Source organism: Jaculus jaculus, chromosome 7 (genome assembly GCF_020740685.1).
Source record: "Jaculus jaculus isolate mJacJac1 chromosome 7, mJacJac1.mat.Y.cur, whole genome shotgun sequence".
In the NCBI taxonomy this organism is placed as follows: domain Eukaryota; kingdom Metazoa; phylum Chordata; class Mammalia; order Rodentia; family Dipodidae; genus Jaculus; species Jaculus jaculus.
The window spans coordinates 143,942,796-143,964,750 of record NC_059108.1 but is presented as its reverse complement, the minus strand read 5'-3'; the positions used below and the strand labels follow the sequence as shown (position 1 = coordinate 143,964,750).

General features: G+C 42.4%; 1 protein-coding gene across 1 annotated transcript in view; it reads left to right on the top strand.

Moving 5' to 3' along the window:
- The window catches only part of Lin52 (lin-52 DREAM MuvB core complex component), a 136,614-nt gene that overhangs the window by 4,831 nt on the left and 109,828 nt on the right, over positions 1-21,955 (top strand). Inside the window, exons 3-4 of the mRNA XM_045155619.1 lie at positions 3,689-3,726; positions 10,450-10,516. Coding sequence (XP_045011554.1) covers positions 3,689-3,726; positions 10,450-10,516 — 105 coding nt within the window. The remainder of the gene's footprint in view (positions 1-3,688; positions 3,727-10,449; positions 10,517-21,955) is intronic.

Genomic DNA, 21,955 nt, shown 5'->3' with positions numbered 1-21,955 from the left:
CTAAAACATTTCCTCACCTTCTGTAATCACTCTGACAAAGTTAACTACTATTCGTAATTTTGTATAAATTGGTTTGAACATTTTGTGCCTATAATCTTTCTTTCTTTCTTATTGTTGGTTTTTTAAGGTAGGGTCTCCCTCTAGCTCAGGCTGACCTGAGGATGGTCTTGAACTCACGGTATTCCTCCTACATCTTCCTCCCAAGTGCTGGGATTGATGGCATGTGTCACCATTCCTGGCTTTTTTTTCTTTTTATAATGATGGAGTCAAATATAATCTTCAGCATAACTTACTAAACCTAGTAATTCTTTAAAAATATTTATTTATTTATTTGCAAGCACAAAGGGAGATAAGAGAAGAGAGACAGAGAGAATTGATGCACCAAGGCCTCTAGCCCCCTCAAACAAACTCCAGATGCATGTGTCACTTTTGCATCTGGCTTTTACATGTGTACTGGGGAATTGAACCCAGTTCATTAGGCTTTGTAAGCAAGTGCCTTAGCTGCTGAGCCATTTCTCCAGCCCCTAAGCCTAGTAATTTCATTTTTTTGTTTTTTTTTTTTGTGGTAGGATCTCACTCTAGTTCAGGCTGACCTGGACTTCACTATGTAGTCTCAAGTTGGTCTCAAACTCACTGCAGTCCTCCTACCTCTGTCCTCCCGAGTGCTTGGATTAAAGGTATGCACCCCCACACCTGGCTAAACCTAGTCATTTTGACATAGTGTTCCATGTTGGTTGTGTAGGTCTACTTTATGCTTTATTATTATTATTATTTATTTATTTGAGATAGTAGGAGAGAGAGAAAGAGAATGGGCACTTCAGGGCCTCCAGCCATGCAGCTGAACCCCAGAAGCATGCTGCGCTACCTTGTGCATCTGGCTTTGCTTAACCACTGAGCCATCTCTCGAGACCCCTTTTTTGTTTTTAAATATTTTATTTTATTTATTGGGGAGAGAGAGAGACTATGAATGAATATGGGTGTGCCAGGACCTCCAGCTATTGCAAATGAATTCTAGACATCCATGCCACCTTGTATATCTGGCCTATGTGGATACTGGGTAATTGAACCTGGGTCCTTAGGCCTCCCAGGCAAACACCTTAATCATTAAGCCACTTATCCAGTCCCCCCCCTTTTTTTTTAATTTTGGTTTTTCGAGGTAGGGTCTCGTACTAGCTCAGGGTGATCTGGAATTCACTATGTAGTCTCAGGATGGCTTCAAACTCTCAGCGATCCTCCTGCCTCTGCCTCCCGTGTGCTGGGATTGAAGGCACGCACCTCCACGTCCGTTTGTTTTTTTTGAGGTAGGGTCTTGCTGTAGCCCAGGCTAATCTGGAATAAACTATGTAGTCTCAGGCTGGCCTTGAATTCAAGAAAATCCTCCTACCACTGCATTCCTAGTGCTGAGATTAAAGTTGTGTACCACCATGCCTGGATATTTCATTCTTTCAAATGTATTTTAGTGTGTATAGATGGATTGTAGTTTGTATATTAATTTTTTATTTAGTAACTTTATTTTATTTTTCTTTTTTAAAAAATATTTATTTTGTTAAATATTCACAGGCAGAGATATATGGATAGGTAGAGAGAAAGACAAAAGAGGGACAGAGAGAATATGGGCACTCCTGGGCCTCTAGCCACTGCACATGAACTCCAGATGCATGTACTTTTTTGTGTATCTGGCTTATGTGAGTACTAGGGAATTGAACCCAGGTTGTTGGGCTTTGCAGGCAAGTGCCTTAACTGCTGAGCCATCTCTCCAGCCCTGTTTATTTTTCAAGGTAGTGTTTTACTTATGGCCTAGCTGACACACTCTGTAGTCTCAGGCTGGCTTTCAACTCACAGTGACCTCCCACTGCCTCACAAGATCTGGGACTAAAGGCTAATGGGCACACTAGGATCTCTAGCTGCTGTAGACAAACTCCATATGCATGCACCACTTTGTGCATCTGGCTTACCTCTGCCTCCCAAGTGCTTTGCCACCATGCCTGGCCCAGTTTTTGGCTTTTTTATGTTGAGTCCTGGAATAGAAGTTGATTACTCTGGTTTATGTGGCAAACACTTTATCCACTGAGTCTTCTCCCCAGCCCGAGTTTTATGTTACAGTTTATTAATGATTATCCTTGCATAACATCTGCATATATAGGTATTAGAGTACCTGTTTTCTCCCATACAAGCCAATATTTGATGTTACTAATCTTTGTTATTTGTAGATTACATCTTTTAATATTTACTTATTTGAGAGAGAGAAAGTGGGTACACCTCTAGCCATTGCAAACAAACTCCAGATGCATGTGCTACCATGGGCATCTGGTTTGTGTGGGTTCTGGGGAGTATAACCTAGGTCATTAGACTTTGCACGCAAGTGCCTTAACTGCTTGAACTCTCTCTCTAGCCCAGCATTAATGGAGCTAGACTTTGATTCACTTTGAACTTTTCTGCTTTTTTTTTTCCTTTATTCAAGATAGGGCCTCACTCTAGCTCAGCCTGACCTGGAACTAACTATGTAGTCTCAGGGTGGCCTTGAAGTCATGGCAATCCTCCTACCTCTGACTCCCGAATGCTGAGATTAAAGGCGTGCACCACTTCGCCTGGCTTATCTGGCCCTTTCTGTCTCTCAAGTAAATAAATAAAACATTTAAAAAAGCTAAATTTGAGGCATTCTCAGCAGCTTTTCCTGCCCTGTATGATTTAAATTTACAGTTGTTTTCTTCTACCATAGCACCTCACTTCATTCTTCAAATGCTTAAGCAATTTTAGCGTTACTGCTTTACTCTCGGTCCTCTTTTTTTTTTTTTTTTTTTTTTTTTTGGTTTTTCGAGGTAGGGTCTCACTCTAGCCCAGGCTGACCTGGAATTAACTATGTAGTTTCAGGGTGGCCTCGAACTCACGGCAATCCTCCTACCTCTGCCTCCCGAGTGCTGGGATTAAAGGCGTGCGTCACCACGCCCGGCACTCTCGGTCCTCTTAACAGATTGTAACCTCCTTGAAGGCAAGACTTTTTTCTTTTAATTTCTAAAATTTTATTTGCTATTCGAAATAGGAGGGGGGAGGAAGAACAGGTCCATTGGGCCTCTGCCACTGGAAATGCATTCCACATTGCATATACCACTATGCATCTGGCTTTATGTGGGTACTGGAGAATCAAACCCAGGTAGATAGGCTTTGCAGGCAAGCACATTAACTGCTGAGCCATCTCTCCATTCCAAAACTGTTTTTTTTTTTTTTTTCCCTTTTTGAAGTAGGGTCTCACTCTAGACCAGGCTGTCCTGCAATTCACTGTATAGTCTCAGGCTGGCCTTGAACTCACAACTATCCTCCTACTTCTGCTTTCCAAGTGCTGGGATTAGAGGTGTGCACCACCACACCCGGCTAAGACTGTTTTCTTAATATTTGAGTTCTTCATATCTGAACACTCAAATATTTCTCTTTTAAGTTTAATTTCTTTTAAAAAATTATTTTATGTATTTGAGAGAGAGAGAGAGAATGAATGGGTGCACCAGAGCCTTTAGCCATTGCCAATAAACTCCAGACACATACATCACATTGTGCATCTGACTTATGGGGGTCCTAGGGATTTGAATCTGGGTCCTTTGGCTTCACAGGCAAGAAGGGCCTTAACCAGTAAGCAATCTCCAGTCCTCAAATGTTTCTTGATTGGATAACATTGTTTTTATTTTTCCTTTTTTAGTACCAGGTGTTGCTGAATTTGCAGCTTCTTTCAAAAGTGTGAGTAATAGCTGTCTTATATCTATTGTAGTTTAAAGTTTTATTCAAAATTTTATTTTCAAATTTCATGGTTTCTAATTATATGTAACTGTAGCTTGTTAAATTTGTTTACATTATTATTGTCATGTTAAACATGAGGTGTACCCACTTTCTCTCTCTATTGACAATGTCTTTCTCAGTTCAGTTGCTTTGTTAGATATTTTGACATCCTGGCCCTTATCTGTTAAAACTTTTTCTGAGCTGCAAAGTTGTTTTTTGTTGTTATTGTTGTTGAGGTAGGTTCTCACTCTAGCCCAGACTGACCTGAAATTCACTATGTAGTCTCAGGCTGGTCTCAAACTCACAGTGATCTTCCTACCTCTGCCTCCTGAGTGCTTGGATTAAAGGTGTTTGCCATCATGCCTGGCTGGAAAGCTTTTAAAAAAAATTTAATATTTTATTTATTTGTGGGGGGAGAGGGAGAGAAAGAGAGAAAATGGATACACCAGGATCTCTAGCCCCTGCAAACTCCAGATGCATGAGCCATCATGTACATCTGGCTTATGTGCGTACGGGAGAGTCGAACCTCTGTCCTTAGGCTTTGCAGGCAAGCACCTTAACTGTTAAGCCATCTCTCTACCCTGGAAAGTTTTAAGGTATGATAATTGATGAGGACTAGAGACAGTGAATCCCTGGAACAAGCTGGCTCGCTAGACTAGCTGAACTGGAGAAGTATGGGCCTAACTAAGAGACTCTACCTTAGTGAAATAAGATATTTGAAATACTTGCTGTAACAGTGGGGTTTTTTTGCCCCAAGTCGAATTTTTAATTTTTTTTTTTCTTGTGTATGTGGTAGCATTATGGTTTTAATTTTATAACTCCTTAGGGGATTTTTTTGATTTTTCTGCGTTTTTTGTTTGTTTGTTTTTTGAGGCAGGGTCTCACTCTAGTTCAGGCTGACCTGGAATTCACTATCTAGTCTCAGGGTGGCCTCGAACTCACAGCAATCCTTCTACCTCTGCCTCTCGAGTGCTGGAATTAAAGGTGTGTGCCATCACGTCTGGCTCAATTTTTGGATTTTTCTATACTTCATTAGAAACCTGTGTTACCAGTCTGGAAAGATGGCTCAGTAGTTAACAGTGCTTGCTTGCAAAGCTTGATGACCCTGTTTCAGTTTCCCAGTACCCATGTCATGCCAGATACACCAAGTGGTGCATACATCTGGAGTTTGCTTACAATGGCAGAAGGCCCTGACCTGCCCATATTCATTCTTTGTTTGCCTTTCTTTTTGTCTGTCTCTCTTTCTTTCAAATAAATAACTTAAAATATTTTAAAAATAGAAAGAAAGAAATCTGTCACCAATCAGCTGACTGCAGTCCTTTTGACCTACTTGGATGAGAAGCTCTTCAAGTGCAAATCTTTGGCACTTAATTTTTTTTATTTTATTTTTTTTTACTTATTTATTTGAGAGTGACAGACAGAGAAAGAGGCAGAGAGAGAGAATGGGCGCATCAGGGCCTCCAGCCTATGCAATCAAACTCCAGATGCATGCGCCTCCTGGCTTACGTGGGTCCTGCGGATAGAAGCTCGAACTGGATCCTTAGGCTTCACAGGCAAGCACTTAACTGCTAAGCCATCTCTCCTGTCCTTTGGCAACTTTTGTATCCCTCCTGTGGTAGTTTAAGTTGGTCAAGACTAAAGTGGACTGAGTACAATTTACAATGTGTGATGATTATGAATCTATTGGGGGCCAGGGTTGGAATGTGGTATAGTTTGAATAGATGACCCCCAATATATTCAGTGTTTTATTAGCTTGGTAGTTTGGATCTGCAGCCACCTGGCTGGAGGTGGTATCACTGGGCGAATCTTAAGGTGTGGTGGATTTGAGATTTCAATCTAAAGATAGGCAAAGTGTGCCTAGCTGGAGTTCATGAAGTGTGCTGTGTGGCTTTTTTGGCTTGTGTTTTTCTCTCTCTGTTTGGACCTGTGAGGGAAGGTCAGCTTCTTCTGCCATTATGGAACTTCCCCTGGATCTGTAAGCTTTCATAAATATCCCTTCCTCCATAACTGTGCCTGGTCTGGAAGTTCATCTCAGCGAACCTGAAGTTGTCTACTACCCTCCCTTGACAGCAGCAATTAGTGGGAGCAGGCAGGCAAGAGGAGCAGCAGGTAGTGCCTGTAATACTAAAGCTTTTATGTAAGCATAGGGTTATAGACTCCTCAGCTCTGTAAGTGTTGCAGTTCTTGTGTGGACCTAGGAAGCTGCGATTACGTAGCACTTAGAAGCAGCCGGTGGCCAGGTGCTCATACGTGTCAGAATTCTTCAACCCTTGGTAGAGGCCAGTGTTTCAGTTCCTGGACCTGGGAGCTTCTGAGACTGTGAAGGCTTTGGCAGCTCCTTCCAGTGATCAGGTTCTGCAGTTTCTCTTCTGACTCTTTACAGTCTCCTGTTCTTCTTCATAGTCTTTGATTTTCCACCTTCTGCCTACTTCATCATCCTCTCTACTTCCACCATGCTTCTGACCTCGCTGCTCTCTTGAAGTGCTCCACTGCCTCTTGTAGCTGGTGCTGTTTGGGAGGCAGCGCTTGTGCTCTTTTGCTGCTGCTGCCGCCGCCAGCCACCTATCTTGGTTATTTATTTATTCTTTTTTATGGTAGGGTTTCACTCTAGCCCAGACTACCTGGAATTCACTGTGTAGCATCTGGGTGGCCTTGAACTCACAGCGATCTTAGCTCCGCCTCCTGAGTGCTGGGATTAAAGGCATGCACCACCATGCCCAAGTAGTTCTGCCTTTTTTTTTTTTTTTTTTTTTTTTAGCAGTTGTCTTTGCAGCTGATTGCTATGCTGCTTTTGCAGCTCTGGCTGCTAACTGCTAGCTACATTCCTTCAGTTGTCTAGCAGCTGGCTATTCCAGTGCTCTTGTTGCTGCCACTCTGCTTTCTTACACTCTGCTTGCTGTTTCTTTGTGTTAACCAGCTCAGTCTGCAATACTAAAAGTAGGCCAAGAATGACCACTTGAAAGAAGCCTTTTTGTTTTACTTCTGAGGTAGGGTCTCATTCTAGCTTAGGCTGATCTGGATCTCACTCTGATCCGAGGCTGACCTCAAACTCATAGTGATCCTCCTACTTCTGCCTCCCAAGTGCTGGGATTAACCATGTGCGCCACCAAGCCCGGCTGAGAGAAGCCTTTTATTGGACCTAATGTTGCAACACCAGGGGAAGCAGTGCAGGAGGGCCTCTCCCAGCCAGCTTTCCAAGTGAGCAGAACCAACTGCTCTTAAAGCCAGAAAGGGGTGGTTTGTTCCAATCACAGCATTGTTCTTTTTGGACCAGTCTCTGCTAAGCTACCAGAGAAAATACTTCCCCTCTGGCATGGGTGAAAATCATTGTAGTGTCATCTAGAGTTCACTGAGGATTATGTTACCAAGAGTCCTTTATGGGAGTGCTGGAGAGGTGGCTCACTTGGAAAAGTGCAAATGTGAGGACCTAAGTTTGTATTCCCCACACCTATGTAAATGCCAGGCAGGCATGGCAGACTGTGTAAAATCCCAGTGCTCCAGAGGTGGATATAGGGGATTCCTGGGGCAAACTGGTCAGCTATACTCAATGAGTTGGCAAGCTGTGGGTTCAAGTAAGAGAACCTGTCTCAGCAAATAAGGTGAAGAGTGGTTCAGGTAGACACTTGATATTAACCTATAGCCTCCACACACATACCTCACAGGCAAACACATATGTACCTCTGCACATGAATATGTGTACATACCAAAAAAAAACATCCTGTTTAAACTCAGGGCTGGAGAGATGGCTCAGCAGTTAAGGCACTTGCCTACAAAACCTAAGGATCCAGGTTCAATTCCTCAGTACCTACGTAAGCCAGAGGCACATGGGAGTGCATGCATCAGGAGTTGATATGCAGTAGCTGGAGGCTCTGGTGTGTCCATCCTCTCTCTCTCTCTCCTTTCTCTCAAATAACAAATAAATAAAATATTTTTAAAAAATTGCTTGAAACAGTCTTGTCTGGGGCTTTAACCTTTACCTATAGGAGTCAAAGCAAGCAACTACAATTGACTGATAGTTTCTGCAACCAATCCATGGAGTGTTCATAATGGCCAGCAGTTTAACAGTCCTTTTGCTCAAGGCTGCCAGAGCAGCAAGGGAGGGTCCAACAATTGCCATTTTGAGGGTCAAATCATCCCATCCCTTAATATCTTTCCTTGTTTGCAGGAAAGTAAACCTTAGTTTTTCACTGCAACTACTTTTTAGAATTCTTAGACTAGAAAGTCATAATACATTTAAAACATTTTTTAGTGCCTGGGATTTAACAGGCAACATTGGGTAGTTGTTATAGTTATGTCAACTTCTGTATGGTAGATTGAGCAGCCAGGATATGATTTAATTTTCTTTTATTCTCATTTATACTTAAAATTTCAGCTTAATTACATTTGGCTACAACTAAATATTCTAAGATAGAAGCTTACTGTAAATGGCAGTACTTCCTGAAATATATAATACATTTAGATTCATTCTTCATAGTAAAGTCCATAAACACATGGTTAGGTTTAGATGGATTCTAGTACAACTGCAAGTTCCAGCTTGTTGTAAGTGGCAGGTCTTCCTGGGATATGACTTAGCCTCAGGAGCTTCTAAGAGACATTGTCAGATTCTGTAACATACTTTGAGATTTAAGTTCAGACAGAAAGATGGATATGAACTTATCCCAAAATTATTGTAAAGAAAAGAAACGTATGCACATATACTTAACTGGGTACCCACTGTTGGGGATCTTCACTTATTTTCTGAAGTACCCACAGTGAGCTGCATTTCCCTCCCAATCTTTTTTTTTTTTTAATAATTAATTTATTTATTTGAGAGAGAGAGAAAGAGGCAGAGAGAGAATGGGTGTGTCAGGGCTCCAGCCACTGCAAACAAACTCCAGGTGCATGTGCCCCAGAGAATTGAACCAGGATCCTTTAGCTTTGCAGGCAAACATCTTAAATCGCTAAGCCATCTCTCCAGCCCATCCTCCCACTCTTGACAGATAAGGAAGCTGATGCTCTCTGCCCAGTGTTGCAGCCTGGAATTCAGTGCTCAGCTAGACCACTGTCCAAATCTAAATCCTCCATATGTAAATCCCCAGTAACACCAAGATCACCGGCCAGTACTTCATTCATACTCATTTTAATTTTTTTTTTTCCCAAGGTAGGGTTTTTCTCTGGCCCAGGCTGACCTGGAATTTTTGTAGTCTCAGGGTGGTCTTGAACTGAAGAGAATCCTCCTACCTCTGCCTCCCAGTAGCCTTTGATACTCTAAATCAGTAAGTACATTTGTGAATGTTTTGGGCTGCTTTTTTTCCCCCCTCTGTCTACTATGTAACTCAGACTAGCCTTGAACTCATTCTTCTGCCTCAGCCTTCCAAGTTCAGCAATGACAGGCACGTGCCACCATGTGTGGTAACATTTATTATTAGCATTTTTATTTATATTTGCAAGAAGACAGAGCCAAAGGACCAAGTTCAAGGTTCAGGACCTTGAGACTACATAGTGAATTCCAGGTCATTCTGAGCTAGAATGAGACCCTACCTCGAAAAACAATAACAAAAAAAAAATGAACAAAAAAATGAGTAGCAGGGGCTGGAGAAATGGCTATGTCAGTAAAGTGCCACTCAAAAATGAGGGTTTTTTTTTTTTAAAAGATTGTTTTAATACTATCTTTATTATTATTTTTGAGAGAGAGGCGGGGGGGCAGGGAGAAAGGGAATGGGCATGCCAGGGCCTTCAGCTTCTGTAAGTAAACAAGGAGGCATGTGCCACCTTGTGTATCTGTCTTACATGGGTCCTGGGGAATCAAACCTGGGTCTTTTGGCTTCACAGGCAAACACTAAGCAGTATTTCTAGCCCCAAAATGAGAGCTTTGATTCCTGGCCCATGTAAAAGCTGTGTAGGGCAGCATGTACCCATAATCCTTCCACTGGGGACAGAGATCAGAGGATCCTGTCTGACTACCTAGTCTGCTGGCCACCTAGAATGACTGAATTCAGGAGCTCCAGTTTCAGTGAGAGACTTTGTCTCAACAAATAAGGTGCAAAACTATTGAGGAAGACACCCAACATTCACCTGTGTCTTCCACATGCATGCACATGCACACACATAAATACGTACTCCTCACATATATACACAAAGATGAACTACATTGTTTTGTACTGTGAATCTTTGTAACTTATGTCTGAACCTAGAGAAATCCAGGTTTTTTTTTTTTTTGGAAGTAGGGTGTTGCTCTAGCCCAGGTTGACCTAGATGGAATTCACTATGTAGTCTCATGGTGGACTCAAATGGTAATCCTCCTACTACTTTCTGTGTGCTGGGATTAAAGGTGTGTACCACCATACCTGGCCTAAATTTCAGGTTTGGAAATTGCAATTTTTAGGGCTGAGCAAGTGGTCTAGCAGGTAAAGATGCTTGCTTGCAAAGCCTGCTCACTCAGGTTTGGTTCTTCAGTACCCACACAGAGTTAGATGCAAAAAAGTGGCCCATGTGTCTGGAGTTTATACAGGGCAAGAGGCCCTGGTATGCCCATACTCACTCTAACAGTGTCTTTTTCTTGCAAATAAATTTATTTTTTAAGTTGAAATTGCAATTTTCTAGTGTTTTTATTCTGAGGGTTATATGACAAACTACATTTTTTCAAACTTTCTTGCAGGAAGGATGTATCTGAATGGTGGTTTTTGTTTTTCTGTTTTCTAACAGCCTATCACTAGTTCTCCACCCAAATGGATGGCTGAAATAGAACGTGATGACATCGACATGTTGAAAGGTATGTGATACTCTTATTTTTTTCCAGGTAGGGTCTCTCTCTAGTCCAGGCTGACCTTGAATTGACTATGTGTCTCAGGGTGACCTCAAATTCATGGCGATCCACCTACCTCTGCCTCCCAATTGCTGGAATTTCTACTTTTTATTTATCTATTATTTATTTACTTATTTTTGGTTGTTTGAGTCGGGTCTCAGTATAGCTCAGGTTGACCTGGAATTCACTGTGTAGTCTTAGGGTGGCCTTGAGCTCATGGCGATCCTACCTCTGCTTCCCAAGTACTGCGATTAAAGGTATGCGCCAGGCTAGAGAGATGGCTTAGCAGTTTCGGTGCTTGCCTGTGAAGCCAAAGGACTCAGGTTCAAGTCACTAAACCCATGTAAGGCAGATGCACAAGGTGGCCCATATCTCTGGAATTTGATTACAACAGCTGAAGGTCTTTGCATGCCCGTTCTCTCTCTTTCTCAAACAAGTAAACTGAAATAAATTTAAAAGGCGTGTGCCACCATGCCCGGCTATGTATTATTGTTATTATTTGTGTGTGTGTGTGTGTGTGTGTGTGTGTAATATCTCTCTCTCTCTCTCTCTCTCTCTCTCTCTCTCTCTCTCTCTCTCCATATATATATATATATATAATCTCCACCCCCTACCCTTGCAAGCAAAGAGAAGAGCAATAGAGAGAATGGGCAAACCAAGGCCTTGCCACTGCAAACAAGCTCCAGATGCATATACCACTTTGTGCATCTGAATTTATGCACAGGTTGGCCCAGAATTCACTGTGTAGACTCAGGGTGGCTTTGAACTCATGGAAGTTCTACTTCTGCCTCCCAAGTGCTAGGTTTAAAGACATGTGTCACCAGGCTTGCTTTTTATTTTATTTATTTATTTATTTATTTTTTGATTTTCGAGGTAGGGTCTCACTCTAGCCCAGGCTGACCTGGAATTAACTATGTAGTCTCAGGGCGGCCTTGAACTCACTGCAATCCTCCTACCTCTGCCTACCGAGTGCTGGGATTAAAGGTGTGCGCCTCCACGCCCGGCTCAGGCTTGCTTTTTATTTTATTTATTTGAGAGAGAGAAAGAGACAGATAAAAAATGGGTGCACCAGGGCCTCTAGCCCCTGCAGAAGAACTCCAGACACATGTACCACCTTGTACATCTGTCTTATATGGCTCCTGGGAAATCGACCTGGTGCTTTGGTTTTGCATACAAGCACCTTAACCATTAAGCCACTGTTCCAGCCCTATTGTTAGTTTTTTGAGGTAGGGTCTCATTCTAGCCCAGGCTGACCTGAAATTCACTGTGTAGTCTCAGGCTAGGCTTGAACTCACAGTGATACTCCTATCACATCCTCCTGCATACTGTGATTTGAACACATGCACCAGCACACCTGGCTTTTTTTTTTTTTTTTTCTTCAATGTGGTGGTTTAGTTACCTTTTGCTGGAACAAAACCCTTCTCATTCACACCACCTTATGTGGTCTAACTATGTTGCTACATTTGTCCTTGAACTTACGAGTTCAAATGATCCTCTTGTCTCAACCTCCTGTTTGTCTAGGACTATAAGCATGGCTTGTCCTGTAACTTATACTATTACATTTACATTCCTACACCACCTTTCCTCTTTTTATCTTTTACTTTACAGTGTTCTTGGCTTCCTACTGCCTACTTAACCGTCTTCAGAGTTATTTTTTAATTTTTTTGTTCATTATTTATTTATTTATTTGAGAGTGACAGACAGTGAGAAAGGCAGATAGAGAAAGAGAATGAGCGCACTAGGGCCTCCATCTACTGCAAACGAGCTCTAGATGCGTGCACCCCCTTGTGCAACTGGCTAATGTGGGTCCTGGAGAATTGAGCCTTGAACTGGGGTCCTTAGGCTTCACAGGCAAACGGTTAAGTGCTAAGCCATCTATCTAGCCCTATAGGTTTATTATTATTATTATTATTATTGCCAACTTCACAATTATAGACTATAAACCCTCCCCCCTCACTTTCCCCTTCACAACTCCATTCTCCATAATATTCCCTCCCTTCTCAATCAGTCTCTCTTTTATTTTGATGTCATCACCTTTTCCTCCTATTATACTGGTCTTATGTCCGTAGTGTCAGGAACTGTGAGGTCATGGATATCCAGGCCATTTTGTGTCTGGAGGAGCATGTTGTAAGGAGTGCTACCCTTCCTTTGGCTCTTACATTCTTTCTGCCACCTCTTCTGCAATAGACCCTGAGCCTTGGAAGGTGTGATAGAAATCTTTCAGTGCTAAGCTCTCTGTCACTTCTTCTGCCATAGCTTTTTTTTTTTTTTTTTTTTGGTCTTTCAAGGTAGGGTCTCACTCTAGCCTAGGCTGACTTTGAATTCACTATGTTGTCTCAGGATGGCCTTGAACTCGTGGCAATCCTGCTACCTCTACCTCCCGAGTGCTGGGATTAAAGGCATGTGCCACCACGTCCAGCCATAGCTCATTTTTTAATTGTGTTGTTTGGTTTGTTATTATTTAGTTTTTTTAATTTTTTTTTTAACTCTTATTTATTTACTTGAGACAGAGAAAGAGAGACAAACAGAGAGAATGAACACTCCAGGGCCCCCTGCCATAAACGAACTCCAGATGCATATGCCACTGTGCATCTGGCTTACGTGGGTCCTGTGGGGATTGAACCTGGGTCCTTTGGCTTTGCAGGCAAGTGCCTTAACTTCTAAGCCGTCCCTCCAGCCCATCATTTAGTTTTTTTGAGTTATTTGTTTCCTGGATATTAATCCTCTGTCAGATGTATAGCTGGCAAAATTTTCTCCCATTCTGTTGGTTGCCTCTTTGCTTTATTCACAGTGTCCTTTGCAGTACAAAAGCTTTGTAATTTCATGAGGTCTCAGTGGTTGATTAGTGGTTTTATTTCCTGAGCCACTGGGGTTTTATTCAGATAGTGGTTGCTTATACCAATATGTTGAAGGGTTTCCCCTACTTTTTGCTCTAGCAATTTCAAACCTGTGTCTTTTGGTCGAGGCATTGAGGCCATTGATGATAAGAGTTATTGTTGAGAGCTGGAGAGATGGCTTAGCAGTTAAAGGTGTTTGCCTATGAAGCCAAAGGACCCAGGTTCAATTCCCTAGGACCCACGTAAGCCAGATGCATAAAGGGCACATGCATCTGGAGTTTGTTTGCAGTGGCTGGAGGCCCTGTTGTGCCCATTCTCTCTCTGTCTGTCTGTCTTCTCTCTCTGCTTGCAAATAAATAAATGAGTTTTTATTGAAAAAAAGTTTTAATTGAAAGGTGTGTATGTACTCTTGCCATTCTTGTTTTGTAGTTCTTCTGGTTTTTCCTTTACTCTCTTGTATTAACTATTATTTGAATATGACTTCTTTTTTCCTGGTTCCTTATCTTCTGCATGGAGGATACTTTCAAGTATTTTCTTTTTTTTTTTTTTTCCCTTTCAGGTATTTTCTGTAGAACTAGTCTAGTGTCCATATATTCCTTTAGCCTGTTTTTGTTGTGGAATGTCCTGATTTCACCATCTATTTGGGTGGATAGTTTTGCAGGATAAAGTAATCCTGGTTGACATTTGTTATCTTTCAGAACATGGAATACCTCATTGCAAGCCCTTCTTTTAAAGTTTGTGTTGAGTAACCTGCTGTGATCCTGGTGGGCTTGCCTTTGTATGTGACTTTCTTTTTCTCTCTAACTGCTTTCAATATATTTTCTTTGGTTTGTATGTTTAGTAATTTAATTATAAAATGACAATGAGAGCTGTTTCCTGATTTTGTCTGTTTAGTGTTCTAAAGTCTTCCTGTATCTGCATTGGCATCACTTTCCCTATTTGGGGGAAGTTTTCTATGATTTTGTTGAAAATACCTGTTTGGCCTTTGGAGTGAAATTCTTCTCCTACTATGACCTGAATTGTTATGTTTGATCTCTTCATATTGTCACGAATGTCTTGAAATTCCCATTCATGCCTTCCTATTAGTTTGTCTTTCTTTTTGTTGGACTGTATTAGCTCTGCCACTTGGTCTTCCAGTTTAGATATTCTGTCGTCTTCCTGATCCATTCTACTGGTGAGACTTTCTATAGAATTTTCTATTTGACCTACTCTGTTTTTGAATTTATAATATTTCTGATTGGTATTTTTTCATTATTTCTATTTCCTTACTCATGTCTTTTTGTTTTTTTAACCTCCTGTATTAGTCAGGGTTCTCTAGAGGAACAGAATTACTAGAATGAATTATTTTATAAGGGAATTTATTGGATTAGCTTACAGTAGTCCAATAGCAGTTGCAGGCCTGAGAATCACCGAACCTGGTAGCTGCTCAGTCCACGTGGCCAGATGCCTCAGCAGTCCCGACCTGGCACTGCAGATGGTGCCGGAAAACCTGGAGGCCTCCTGAGGAGCCGGAAAGCCTGGAGAGGAGCCGCTGGGTTTCGATCCACGTGGGTCTTCGGTTGATGTTGGTCTTTAGTCTGCACTGGTCTTCAATCCACGCTAGAAGGTAGGGAGCAGCTCCGGCAGCCAAGTGGAAGGAAGGAAGGAAGGAAAAAAAAAAGGGAACTCTTCTACCCAGAGCTTCCTTATATCAAGTCCCTCTCTGAGCGGGACCGCCCACTCTGGGGGAAGGGCTCACCCTGGGAGAAAGACCTCCTCCTTTAGTTGATCCTTCCTAGAAGCAGCCTGTGGATTACTAAACAGATCAAGTTGACAACACCTTAACTATCACAAGTCCACCCCTTGTCAACTTGGCATCAAATCATGTCTCCTTACATCATATTTAATTTCCAAATGACAACAGTAACAAGCTCATAATTCCGCCTAACATCGCATAACTATCCCACATACAACCGGTTCGCATTGCTGGTAGAAATCACCCAACCAAGAGCAGCTTCTGGGAAAAAGAGGTTTATTTGGCTTACAGGCTCGAGGGGAAGCTCCACGATGGCAGGGGAAAATGATGGCATGAGCAGAGGGTGGACATCACCCCCTGGCCAACAGAAGATGGACCACAGCAACAGGAGAGTGTGCCAAACACTGGCAAGGGGAAACTGGCTATAAAGCCTATAAGCCCGCCCCCAACAATACACTCCCTCCAGGAGGCATTAATTCCCAAATATCCATCAGCTGGGGAGCTAGCATTCGCAACACCTAAGTTTATGGGGGACACCTGAATCAAACCACCACATTCCGCCCCTGGCCCCCATAAACTGATATCCATACATGATGTAAAATACAATACATTCAGTCTGACTTTAAAAGTCCCCATAGTTTTTATCAATCTCAATGATGTTCATACATCCCCATAGTTCAAGATCTTTTAACTGAGCCATAATACCAAAATATAACCTCAAAAAACCCAGAATGGCACAGAATAAATATTCACACTGCAATAGATGGCATTGGGCATAGCAAAGAAACATTCAACCAATACAAGATTTAAAACAACCAGGGCAAACATCAAACTCTGTAGCTTCAAGTCCAGCAACTCAAACCAGTGACAAATCTTCAAGTCCGATAATTCTAACCAGCAACAAGTCTCTGGCATTCCAATTCCGCCCCTCCAGCTAGGCTACTCACAGTCCTGGGAAACTTCATCGGGCTGGCAGCTCCTCGGCAGCCATCTCATGGTCCCGGCATCTCCGCTGGGTCTCCACTGCAAGCCACGGTTCATCTTCATGGCCCCATGGGGTCTCTATGCAGGCGACCAGCAAACCTGCTTCACACTGCCCATGGCCATTTCCAAAACACAAGACCGTGTTGCAAACTCAATGACCCTCTTTCCAGCATTTCTTATACTCCACAATACCAGGTAGGGTGCCAATTTGTTAATCCAGGGGGGAATTAAGCAGACTTTGAAGAACAGGACTCCTTGAGCACTCAGGCCCCTTCAAGAGAGTCTACATTCTTCTTGTTGCCCCAGCACAGGTCAGCTAGCCCAGTCTCAAAGGTTGTAATCTCTCAGTTGCAGCTGAACGGGCAATAGTTCACCCAAAGATTTTTCTTTCTGTGCCATATCCCTCTGCACACACCAGTTCATTTCTACGCAAAGCAACCCTGCACAACTTCTCAGGACATGGGCATAAGAGCAAGCTTCTCACACAAACTGCTAGCCCAGTCCAGGCACAGCTCTTTCTCACCCTCATAAGCCAAACCTCACAGTCCATAGTTCTTACTGCCTTCAGGTCTTTCAGCTCTGACCAGGATAGACCATCAAGCTGTACTTACAGCACTGCAAGGCATCTCTTAGGCCAAGGTTTCAACTCCTTCCACATTCCTCTTGAAAATCAGCTTCAAAAGGCCGAAGCCACACAGTCAGGTGTCTTATCAGCAACCCCACTCCTCGGTACCACTTTACTGTTGCAGTCCGGTTCGCATTGCTGGTAGAAATCACCCAACCAAGAGCAGCTTCTGGGAAAAAGAGGTTTATTTGGCTTACAGGCTCGAGGGGAAGCTCCACGATGGCAGGGGAAAATGATGGCATGAGCAGAGGGTGGACATCACCCCCTGGCCAACAGAAGATGGACCACAGCAACAGGAGGGTGTGCCAAACACTGGCAAGGGGAAACTGGCTATAAAGCCTATAAGCCCGCCCCCAACAATACACTCCCTCCAGGAGGCATTAATTCCCAAATATCCATCAGCTGGGGAGCTAGCATTCGCAACACCTAAGTTTATGGGGGACACCTGAATCAAACCACCACACCTCCTTATTTTATTAAGTTGGTTTCCTGTGTTCTTCAGGAGTTTGTTTTCCTCTGATTCCTTTGATTTCTTTGAGTATAGACATATACATATACATATATATATGTATTTTTTTTAAATCTTTGTCAGGCATTTCATTTAAAACAGTCATTTCCAATGGATTTATAATTTTTGGTGGGATTGTATTGTCTTGATTTTTTTGTGTGTCTTGTATTATAATGTAGAAGTTTATACATCTTGAAGTTAATTTGATGCTAGGGTTTTCTAATTATCTGCATTGTTCTTAGCCATGTAAATACAGCTTTATATATCTGCAGGGTAGGAGTTTAAGGTGCCAAGTGTTGTTCTTACACTCCATGAATACAGCAGGAGTGACCCTAGGTGTTGAATTTGTCTGCTATTCAAGTGTTATAGTATATTGGGGGAGCAAGTTCTAAAATTCAACTGAGCAATATACACATTCAATCCAAATGGAAACAGAGTATTTATGCAGTAGTGGGGATTAAAACAAACAGATAATCTAATAAAGCCAAAGTCCATGAGGATGTGTGCTGGTCCACACCCTTGTCAACTGGGAGGTTGCGATTTCTAGCCTGAAATGATTCCAGGGCAGCCTAGGACCCAATCAGACCCTGGCCCCAGTAATGACAGAAGAAAAAGATAAAGGCCCTATGATTCAGGAAATATGAAAGGCAACAATAGTCAACCCCAAAATACAGCTTATTTGAGAATGGTAAAGACAACCATGAATTTGTAACACATAACCTTCTCTGACCTGGAAAGAGATTAGCACTTCCAGGGCAGGCCTAAGTACCTGCCTTTATGTTAGTAGGCCCTGTTACCTTTTGTTTTTTTTTGTTTTTTTTTTTTTTGAGGTAGGGTCTCACTCGGGTCCAGGCTGACCTGGAATTAACTCTGTAGTCTCAGGTGGCCTTGAACTCACTGCGATCCTCCTACCTCTGCCTCCCGAGTGCTGGGATTAAAGGCGTGCGCCACCACGCCCGGCCCCTGTTACCTTTTGGGATGGCTTCCAATTTCACCAATGCTGAGTGCCCTCTTCCATCCCTCTGTGTTGTGCTGTGGATCTGGTGTTCTAGTCCGCTGTGCTGGGTGCCTTGCAGTTGGGGTTGAATGAGTTCTCTGGAGGTTCATGGCCTTGACAGTTGGGGGATAGGAAGCTGTACAAGATGCTTGGAGTTGTGTTCTTCAGGTGTCTTGACTTTGTGAGGAGGCTGGTGTGAGTGGGAAATCTCTCCACCTGGTTTCTGCTTCTGCAGCTCGGTGCAGGCCGGGCTGGTGGGCATGCTGACTGGGGCCGTGGTGCCTCTGTGGGATTCTGGCCAGTTTGCTCTTTTCTGGAAGATCATAGTCTCTCCTGCTTCTCTGCTGTGGTTGATAATAACTTATACACCTTCGCTTTTTTGGTAGAAGAGTTTATTTTGCTGGTTTTCTGCTTATATCTGTCCCTAGATGGCTTTGATGTGGCTGTGCTGCGCTGCCACCTCACCCAGAAGCCCAGAGTTCTGCATGACTGTCTACAACAGCTTTCTACTTCTTCCCCTGCAGGGAAGTCCAGCTAATTCAAAGCAGTTACAGTGAATTTTTCTACTTTTAATCCTTTTAATATTAACTGGTTTGTATAATGCTTACAGTAAACAAAAGTTTTCATACTTAATTCTCATAGAGGCCCTATTAGGTTCAGAGTTTGCCCTGTTAGGTTCAGACTTTAACCAAGATTTACTAGAAAGTGTTAAAATTTAAATCCTGATTTTTTTTTTTCCTTGAGGTAGGGTCTTACTCTAGCCTGGGTTGACTTGACACTCACTCTGTAGTCCCAAGCTGGTTAGAACTCACAGTGATTCTCCTACTTCTGCCTCCCAAGTGGGATTCAAGGTATGTGGACCACACCCGGCTCAGACTTTTTCTACAATATAGGAAGTGTCTTATTTATAGGACTTACTGCCATATATTTATTGCCAATATTACTAGCTGACAACCCTTTAGTGGGTTAAGACCTATCTTTTATTTCTTTCTGTTCTTAAAATTTCTTCCATAAGCATTCTCTGAATAGTCGCTATTGTTGATAAATGATTTAGAACTCAATCATAGACTGGAAATTTAATTTACAAAACATTAATATTTTATGATCTTGATCTCTTATCATTCTTCGGGTGATCAGAATCATGATGGTTGTGAAGTAATAAATGAAATTAAAGTAAAAATCTTGGATTCTTTACCTATTTAAGCAGCTGAACAGGTCAAGAACGTCTACTTATGCCAGATGCAGATAATGACTGAAGGATGATAAATGGAGAACAAAACACCTTTATGTGATTTCAGAAGTAATTCATTGTTCTGCATGCTTAAATACAGATTCTCCCCTCCAGCCAAGGAAAAAATTAAGTCTCAAGGGCATCTCAGATTCCTTGTTTTGATATTTCAAACATATTTATATAATATCCTATTGGTTTGTATTTCCAAAGAAAACTTTAAACTTGACTCATGCAAATTAACTTGTGGTTTAAAAAAAAATTTTTTTTTGTATTTTGTTATTTTGTTTGGTTGAGAGAGAGGCAGAAAGTGACAGAGAGAGAATTGGCGTGCTAGGGCCTGCAGCCACTGAAAACAAACTCCAGACACATGTGCCACCTTTTACATCTGGCTTATGTGGGTCCTGGGGAATTGATCCTGGGTCTTTTGGCCTTGCAGGCAAGAGCTTTAACTGCTAAGCCATCTCTCCAGCCCTTGACTTGTGTTTTATTTATTTATATTGTATTTATTTATTTGCACGGAAGAAGAGAATATGAATGGGTGTGACAGGACTTCTAGCCACTGCAAATGGGCTGTATATCTAGCTTTATGTGGGTACAGGGGAATTGAACTTGGGTCATTAGGCATTGTATGCCATCACCTTTCTGCTGAGCCAACTCTCCAGCCCTTTGACTTGTGTTTTAAGCCAGAATGGAATCAGACACTTTTAATAAAAATCTGGGGCAATAGCTGGGCGTGGTGGCGCACGCCTTTAATCCCAGCACTCGGGAGGCAGAGGTGGGAGGATCACTGTGAGTTCGAGGCCACCCTGGAGCTACAGTGAGTTCCAGGTCAGCCTGGACTGGAGTGAGACCCTACCTCGGAAACCCCCCCCCCCAAAAAAAAAAAAAATCTGGGGCAAGAAATTTTTAAGTAAAACAAATTTTTAAAAGTTTTTTTCTTTTTTTTTTTTTTGCCCCTGAGGTAGAGTCTTACTCTAGCCTAGGCTGACCTGGACTTCATGTGTATCTCAGAATGGCCTTGAAATTATGGCAATCCTCCTACCTCTGCCTCTCCCTCTGCTTCCCAAGTGCTGGGATTAAAGGTGTGTACCACCATGCATGGCAATTTTTACACCTTAAGTGATTTTTTCTTTTCCAGAGTAGGGTCTCATTCTGGCCTAGATTGAGTTGGAATTCACTTTGTCATCTCAGAGTGGCCTCGAACTCACGGTGATCCTCCTACCTCTGCCTCCCGAGTGCTGGGACTAAAGGCGTGTGCCACCACGCCCAACTGTGATTTTTTTTTTACTTTTATTTTTAAATTTTTATTAGCATCTTCCATGATTATCAAAAAATATCCCATGGTAATTCCGTCCGTCCCCCCACTTTCCCCCTTGAAATTCCATTCTCTATCATATTACCTCCCCATCTCAATCATTGTACTTACATATATACAATATCAACCTATTAAGTACCCTCCTTCCTTCCTTTCTCTTCCCTTTATGTCTCCTTCCAGCTGTGATTTTTGTTCATTTATTTTTATTTACTTGAGAGAGAGAGAGAGAGAGAGAGAGAGAGAGAGGGAGGGCGAGAATGGGCACACTAGGGCCTCCAGCCACTGCAAATGAACTCCAAATGCATGCACCACCTTGTGTATCTGGCTTATGTGGGTCCTGGGGAATCGAGCCTTGAACTGGGTCCTTAGGCTTCACAGGCAAGCACTTAACTGCTAAGCCATCTCTCCAGCCCCACCTTAAGTGATTTCATAGGAAACTTGATCTGAAAGAAAATTTTGTATTTGTATTTATTTATTGGTTATTGGAGGTAGGATCTTACTGTAGCCCAGGCTGACCTGGAACTAGTCTCAGGCTGGCCTGAAATTAACAGCATTCCTCCTACCTCAGTCTTCTGTGTGCTGTGATTAAAGGCATGCACCACCATACCTGGCTGAGAGAAAAAGAGAATGAGAATGGGTTGCACCTGGGCCTCCAGCTGTTGCAAATGAACTCCAGACATGTGTATCTGGCTTTACATGGGCAATGGGGGAATCAAACTCTGGTAGTTTGCCTTTACCCGCAAGTGCCATAACTGCTTAGCTATCTCTCCAGCACTGTATTTAATTTTTGTTTGCCACCATTAGAGAAATAGGAAACCATTTTGTTTGAAATCATGGGGACTTAAAAATGGAGGCTACATTAATTTTGCATAATCATGATGTGTCTGCAGGGCTTTCTCAATGCTTTGTTACATAGCAAGCTTTCTTTGGCTTATTTTGATTTTTATTATCATTTTTTAGATGAGTTTCACTCTTTAGTCAGTGCTGTCCTGAGCTCACTGTGTAGACAGACAGGTCTTAAACTCATGTTGATTTGCCTGTCCCAGCCTCCCAGTGATACGGGTAACTAAGGCTCAGAGACCTGGTACCAGAGTGGAGAATCAGTTTATTTTTATGCTAGCGTGGGCCTAAGGGAATCTCTTCCAAAGCCTGGACCTTGATTCTTGGTGTTTTA